Source organism: Cucurbita pepo, chromosome 7 (assembly GCF_057944985.1).
Source record: "Cucurbita pepo subsp. pepo isolate OVF chromosome 7, ASM5794498v1, whole genome shotgun sequence".
Classification (NCBI taxonomy): domain Eukaryota; kingdom Viridiplantae; phylum Streptophyta; class Magnoliopsida; order Cucurbitales; family Cucurbitaceae; genus Cucurbita; species Cucurbita pepo.
This window is the reverse complement of record NC_141804.1, coordinates 7,582,174-7,590,191: the sequence shown is the minus strand read 5'-3', so window position 1 is coordinate 7,590,191 and position 8,018 is coordinate 7,582,174. Positions and strand designations below refer to the sequence as shown.

Sequence of the window (8,018 nt, the reverse complement as noted above, 5' to 3'; positions counted from 1 at the left end):
TTAAAAGACGTAGGGATACCATTGACAGAAAGAAAGGGAGAGTTTACAAGTTTTGGACTTGGCATATCTTGGAGCCAAAGCAACATTGGGTTCATTAAAACAAAGGTGGGTATCATATTTAAATGGATGGCATAGTCAAAAGTGCATTAAAATGCTTACATTAATAGTCCAAGAAAAGAACATGAATCCCTTTTGATGTCTTGAGTTTCATGCAAGCAACCAAAAAGGAGAATATAAGGTAGTTTTTAGTTAATCATTTCTATCCAAAATTCGCAAATCTATGTCTTATAAATTAATCCAATCTCATAGCCTTCTCTAAAGCAAAGCCTCTCCATCAAACTTGGCTTCTTTTCCTTCGTAGAGAGCTATCCATCCTTGAGCATGGCGGGTCCTCCACAGCTATCTTCACGACCCGCCCGCCCGAACATATTGCGCTACGTCATATTGGTACTAGTAGCACTAATTGTATTGGTTGGTCTCGTCGTGCTCATCATTTGGTTGACTGTTAGGCCGAAACGATTAAGCTACACGGTGGAAAGCGCTGCGGTCCATAACTTTGACATGAGCACAACTCAGCTTAATGCTTCCTTCAATTTCGGAGTGAAAGCTTACAATCCCAATAGACATGTTTCGGTTTATTATGATCATGTCACTGTTACGGTTGGGTTCGGCGATCAAGATTTGGCGTTTGGCGTGATTAAGCCCTTCTACCAACCTCACAAAGATGTGACATGGTTGAACATGGACCTTAATGCTAAAAACTTTTTGTTGCACGACTCGGTGTCGAAGGATCTAGCGCTCGAAAAGGCAGCGGGAGAGATGGATTTGGATCTTTGGATCAAGGCGAGAATTAGATTTAAGGTTGGAGTTTGGAAGTCGGGGCATCGGACGCTTCGAATTCGGTGTTCGCCCGTGATTGTCTACTTGTCTAAAGACAAGGAATTCAAGAGGACTGCTTGCTTTACTGAAGTCTAAAGATGCCTTCTCAACTTACTTTCTTAAATTGTGTTCTTGATGGTGTGGTGTTGGGATTAGTTTTTCAAGTTTGGAATTTGTGAGCTGTGATTGTTGTTTTTCAATTGGGTTTGTGTTCATGTATATGCTCTTTCAATTTTTTTTTTCCTATCAGTCCATTCTTTAACAAATAAGTTCAATTTGTATTTTAATTTGATATGAATAATTGAAAATTTTCATATGTGCAATATTTTTCTCGCAATTAATATATTATCTCGTAAGATAGGCTCGAATCGAATGCATTAATTTTCCATCGTGTGTTCAAATGTAAGATTCCTGCTCCTATCAAGATTCTAATTGAAAATTTCATTAGATTGTTTTTAAAATTGGAAAAATAAGGAACAAAATTTCTATCAGATTTAATGTGACTTAAATAGGGTTATTCAATATATACCTTTTTGCATACTTGAATAGTAGACGTACAATATCTATCGTTGTCTCCGATATCAGTTTAAGCTACAATGACAAGACGTCGTTTAATTATGGACAATGTCTATCTTTAACGATATCTATCATTATAAATTTTTACAAACAAATTTCAGTAGGTTGTTGGAACTCAAGAATGAAGTTTCGTGAAAATCAGGAAGATTCAAGACATCAAGATGAAGGGGAATCAAAGAAAAAGCTTTCGGGTCTATTTTTGGTGGATTTGGAGAAAATCTAAATTTATCAACCACGGTCCATTTAGCTTCAATCGAAGGATACCATGAACTTTATGGAGATGAGTTAGAGAAGAATTCGTGAAGGAGTCAAGAGCTAAGGAGCTCTCTATCGAGTTGCTCAATAACCTTTAATTTTTAGGAAAAATGGGTAATGTGCCGAGAGAAGGAATTGAGAAATTGAGGGTATGCACAAGAATTCATCATTCCAAAATGAATTCTTAAACTTGAGGGGAAGACAAGGAACAATTTTCATAAAGAAATTGGGAGCTAAAAACGTCCCGAACATCTTAACCAATATACTCTTTTTGGATTTGAACTCTAGTAAGAAACAGATTTGATAAATACTGATAACTCTCGGATGGAGTGTTAGAACGGAAAAATCCACTCTGGTGAGAACAAATGTTTTCCAGCGAACTTTGTTGACCTATATCTTGAGCTATGATTCACGAAAAGGTATGAATCCGATTTCTACGTTATTCTTACAACACCATCTTAAGGTTATATAAATAAATCGAGGAGAAAAAGCCACCGTGTCACGCTGGATAGGAGCCTTTTTAGGGCTTTCGACAATGGAATGTCGGCGAAGAACATGTTTTCTAGGAAACATGGAAAAAATGATGCAAAATGACCAAAATACCCCTCATTATATGATAATTGATCAATTTGGGGTAGAAGAACCAAGGCCGAGACCTCAAAATCTATCCTTGTCACACTTTTGTATATGAACAATTTGAGTAAAGCTCGATACTAGGTTTCCATGACTCTAGTCAACTATACACTATGGTCAATCTAAATTGTTGAGAGTGGGATTTGAACCCATGCCCTTTTCAGACCAGAACTTTAATCTGGCGCCTTAGACCAACTCGGTCATCTCAACATTTTTAAGACATATTTAAAGACACGTTTCTACACAGAATTGCACCTTAGTAACCTTGTCACAAAAGGTACTTGAATTCAAGTGACAGAGAACTCGCACTAGAAGATGTATCTTTTGTCCCAATGTATTAAAATTAAGTAGTCAAGAGAGGCTACCTTAAGACCTTAAAGGATATGACTCAAGTCTTGCCCATGGGTTTACAAAATTAAGAACTCTCGTCGAGAATGGACCATTGCTCTAAAATCATAAAGAGGGATTTGAACCCACGCCCTTTCAGACCAGAACCTTAATCTGACACCTTAGACCAACTCAGCCATCTCAACATTTTTAAGACATATTTATAGACCCGTTTCTACAATAACTTTGTCACATTTTTGTATATGACCAATTTAAGTAAAGTTTACTAGGTACTTGAATTCTTTCCTTTCCATCTTATACGTGCACTAGAAAGTAAAGTTAAAGAGGTAGAGATGTATGAAGAAGTCAAGACTAGAAGATGTCAGAACCAAGAACCAAGATGATTTTCTGTGGGATTTGAACGCACGCCTTTCAAACCAAAACCTTAATTTGGCCCTTTAGATCAACTCAGAAATCTCAACATTTTTCAGACTTATTTATAGAGTCGCGACTTTGGCCCAGACCCGTTTCTACACAAAATTGCAGCTTAGTAACCTTGTCACACTTTTCTATGCGACCAATTTGGGTAAAGATCCGTAATACTAGGTATCTAAATTCTTTAGAGAAAATAGAAAGTGAAGTTAAAGAGTGAGAGATGTATGAAGAAGTATAGATTTCCGAGCCATCTTTTGCAGAGAAAATAGAAAGTGAAGTTAAAGATTAAGAGATGTACGAAGAAGTATAGATGGTAGAGCCATCTTTTGAAAGTGGGTTTACAAAATAAAATGTTCTCAAGATTAAGGTTCTCAAGATTGTATTAATTAAGATGAGATCTAGTCTCACCCTTGATTTTTTAAGCCATTAAAATGTTGCCTCATGAGATTAAGAACCTAAGATTTTTAAGTGATTAAGCCTCATGGATAGCAAGTGAGTATTTGGCCGCCTTTGATTTTTTCAAGTAGTCGTCAAGAGGCTACCTTAAATTCTTAAAAGACATGACTCAAGTCGAGTATACACCGTGCTCTAAATTGTTGAGAGTGTAATCTTTTCAAATATTCCCAAAATGTATTAATCAAGAGATACAAGGCTTGAATTGTAGATTAAGGATTCAGTCAACAATATGTACTAGACTATGATGAAACGTTAAGGATTTAGTCAAATTTAGAAATTATGGCCGATGGATGTGAAAAATGCTTTCTTGCATAGAGAGTTGGACTGCGATATCTACATGATCTGACCAAATAGATTTGACAATGCAGTTAGAGTCATCAGTTGGTACATGCAAAGTCTGAAAAAGCCTCATTTGGATGTTTCTCGACGAATTTTGAAGCATGTTAAAGGTACAATCAACTATGGTATTTTGTACAAAAGAAGCAAATAATGCAAACTATTTCGATATCGTGATGTTAACTTTGTAGGAGACAACAATACCCAAAGTTCAATCATTGAGTATGTAGTTAAACTAAGTTCAGGAGCAATTTTTGTTGTTGTAGCAAACGACAACCAATAGTATCATTGTCAACTATAGAAGTTGAATATAGAGTTACTCAAGAAAGTATGTAGCTACAACTAGTAATGGAGGATTGCACCAAAAAATTGACTATCCAAATTCATCAACCATAATCCATTAAGCTTCCGTAGAAGGATACCTTGAGCTTCATGGGGATAATAGGAGAAGGATCCATGAAGAAGTTGAGAGGTAAGGAGCTCTCTATCGAGTTGCTCAATAACCTTTAATTTTTATGAAAAATGGGTAATGTGGGGAGAGAAGTAATTGAGGGTATGCACAAGAATTCATCATTCCAAAATGAATTCTTAAGCTTAAAGAGAAGATAAGGAACAATTTTTAGGAAGAAATTGGGAGCTAAAAACGTCCCGAAATCTTAACCAATATGCTCTTTTTGGGTTTGAACTCGGGTGAGAACAATGTTTTCCAGCGAACTTTGGTGACCTATATCTTGAGCTATGATTCACGAAAAGGTATGAATCCGATCTCTACGTCATTCTTGCAACACCATCTTGAGGTTCTACAAATAAATTGAGGAGAGAAAGCCACCATCTCAAGCTGGATAGGAGCCTTTTTAGGGCTTTTGACAATGAAATGTCTCGTCTTCTTCCCCTATTTTAGGAAAGGAGATGATAATGTGAACGGGCCATGTCAGCAAAAACGGACACTCCTTGATTTATTTATTTTTTCAAATTAAACCCAATTCAGACCGGTTCCAAAAAAATTGATAATGACTTTAGAAACTTAACTCAAAGATGAATCTACCTAAAATTTTTTGGAGTAATTCGGATACCAAAAGCTCGAGAATGGAGGTCCTAAACGTCAATGTAGAGGTAAGTAGCCATCTTAGATTTTTCTTAAGAAATACTTGCAGGAACCGGATTTGAGCATGAATTAAGGGAATATGAAAGGAAAACATTAAGAACGGTGAGTTAAAGGTCCAAACCAAATATTTTGCTCGGAAATTAAGTAGCATTAAACCAGCCAACTAAAAGAACTCTGCTACACACGAAATTTTAAACATGAGTATCATATGACATATTAAGGTTTTATATGTAATTTTATGGTTATTGGACAAGGATAAGTGATTAAACCAAGAAATAATGCAAAATAAACGAAATGCCCCTATAAAGTTACCTTCTGTTTAAGACCTAAATGATCTTCAAATACCGTGAAATCTTATAATAGGCCTTATTTCATGATGAGTAAGGATGATGTAAATTTTCAACGTCAATTGGAACATGTTTATGGACTAAACAAAGATTTAAGTTTAAAATGACCATAATTCATTTACAACATTTTAAGATACAAATATCCTCTTAAGAAACTTGATGTTGTTTAGATCTAACGGTTGAAATTAAAAACAATGTTGGTAGCACCTTCATCAGAGTAATATTTTGACTGAGTATTCCAAAAAAGTTTAAAATAAAAAGAGAAAATTTATCACAATTATGGAACGTGTGCAAGCATCATCTATAAATAAAAAATTATGAGCAATATTTTAAACAAGAATAGAGTGATAAGAATTCCTAAAAACTCGAGTTTGAAACTTTTAGATTATGAGTTTTTCTTCCTCCTAAATTCGAGAGCTATGATTAATCATTTTTCCTTTTACCAACTACTACACGTTCCATCATATGATACTTCCAACAAGTTTCTTGAAGAAATCGAGACTTGATAAAGTTTAGAACGACCCAACTAATAAAAAGTTTTTTTGATTTATTCTCGCGAAGAACATGTTTTCTAGCAAATATTGAAAGGTTAGAACTTGAGATAGAGACCTCGAAACAATATGAAATTGCTCTCTATTTCTTCTAAAACTCTATTTAAATGTTTTGTGAAGAACAATTTAATGTCTACATAGAGCTGTACGATGAGAAAAATTGTGATTTTCGAGCCACTGAAGGGAGAAGATGAAGCCCCAAAGTCAAAGGTAACCATAGGTTGACATTTCTATATCTTTTTAAAATCAATTTGGACCCCTTCCAGATTTGTTTTCATGAATTTCTTTATGATTCACAAAATTAGACTTAAAGATGAATCTAATAGAGAAAAGTGGGAGCAATTTGAATAACGAAAGTTCGAGAACCGAGGACCCGAACGCCAACATCAAGATAAGTAGCCATCTTGGACTTTTCTTAAGAAATATCTTTAGAAATTATTTGAACCTAAGTATGTACGCTACAATGAGTATGAATTAATGGACTATGAAAGAAAAATACCAAGAACCGTGAGTTAAAGCCCTAAACGAGTGATTTGCTCGAGATCCAAGTAATGTTAAAATAGCAAATTAAACAAACTCCGCTGCCCATAACATTTTAAATCTAAGTATAATGTGAAAATTTAAGGGATTATACGAACTTTAGTGGTCATTGGATAAATATATGTTGCTAAATCCATGATGCAAAATGACCAAAATACCCCTCCATATTTCATGATAATTGATCAATTTTTTAAAGTTGGATAGAATTAGGGGTAAAATAACATAAATGCCCCTAAGACTCTTTAAGATATTTCAAGGTCTAAACATCTAGTAAATGAGCCTATTTCTATTGACATAAAGATAATACTCAAAATTTAAGTTTGGAACCTAAACTAAGTTGGAGCATAAGTAAAGTCTGAGGGGAAATACCATAAATGACCCTTACCCAAGATTCAAGACAATTCTAGAATTTTCTAAAGAACATATTATGACTTGATGAGGTATCGAATGACTCGTGCACGTTACCATGATCACAAGCTAAAGCAAAAGCATATGAAGTAGCTCTTCTCTTTCACTCGGGTTCATAATTCATGAGATGTAAGAAGAACTTAAGAGTGTATGTTATGACATATACTACAAAAAAAATTGGAACCCTAGAAATTTATGAAATGTTTTGAGATAAAAGAACAAACTCAGAAACTCAAGAAACTGCTAGACCTCCCACAATACAACATGCTCATGATTCAGACTACATCGTTTGGATTGTAAGAAGCCTTGGATGTAGGTTTTTAGACTACGCTACTTGGAACGTAAAAAGCCTTGAGGGTAGGTACTTAGACTTTGCCACTTGAAATGTATGGAACCTTCAACATAGGATTTGAGACCGTATCGCAAGGAACACAAAAATGAGAACAAAATAAGAAAATAGGATTTGAGCCCGTATCGGAGGGAACACAAAAATGAGAACAAATTTGAATTCTTTCCATCTCACCTTTTTGCACGTGGGTTTACACACAACTAAAAGCTCTAGTCGAGTATACGCCATGCTCTTAATTGTTGAGAGTGGGTTTACACACAACTAAAAGCTCTAGTCGAGTATACGCCATGCTCTTAATTGTTGAGAGTGGGTTGGATTTGAACCCACGCCCTTATGAACCTTAATCTGGCACTCGGCTATCTCAACATTTGTAAGACATATTTATAGACTAGTTTCTAAACAGAACACACTTTTGTATATGACCAATTTGGGTAAAGCATACTAGGTACTTGAATCTTTTTTTGCACGTGGGTTTACAAAACTAAGAGCTCTAGTCGAATATACGCCACGCTCTAAATTGTTGAGAGTGGGATTTGAACCCATGCCCTTTCGGACCAGAACCTTAATCTGGCGCCTTAGACCAACTCGGCCATCTCAACATTTTTTTAAGACATATTTATAGACCCGTTTCTACACAGAATACACTTTTGTATATGACCAATCTGGGTAAAGCTTGACGATAATAGGTACTTGAATTCTTTCCATCTCACCTTTTTGCACCTGGGTTTACAAAATTAAGAGCTCTAGTCGAGTATACTACCATGCTCTATATTGTTGAGAGGGGGATTTCCTTAGATCAACTTGGCCTTGTTGATGAGATT

At 35.4% G+C, this 8,018-nt stretch overlaps 1 protein-coding gene and 2 non-coding genes across 3 annotated transcripts; 1 reads left to right on the top strand and 2 right to left on the bottom strand.

Moving 5' to 3' along the window:
- The first annotated feature begins 272 nt into the window (after window positions 1–272).
- Window positions 273–1,202, top strand: LOC111798523 (uncharacterized protein At1g08160). Its single transcript, XM_023681738.2, has one exon. It carries the CDS (start codon window positions 382–384, stop codon window positions 973–975), a length of 594 nt encoding a protein of 197 aa, XP_023537506.1. The 5' UTR covers window positions 273–381; the 3' UTR covers window positions 976–1,202.
- A 1,269-nt stretch (window positions 1,203–2,471) lies between these two features.
- Window positions 2,472–2,553, bottom strand: TRNAF-AAA (transfer RNA phenylalanine (anticodon AAA)). The gene has a single exon. It is a non-coding gene; the product is annotated as a tRNA-Phe (tRNA).
- Window positions 2,554–7,715: 5,162 nt separating this feature from the next.
- Window positions 7,716–7,796, bottom strand: TRNAL-AAG (transfer RNA leucine (anticodon AAG)). The gene has a single exon. It is a non-coding gene; the product is annotated as a tRNA-Leu (tRNA).
- Between the last annotated feature and the right edge of the window lie 222 nt (window positions 7,797–8,018).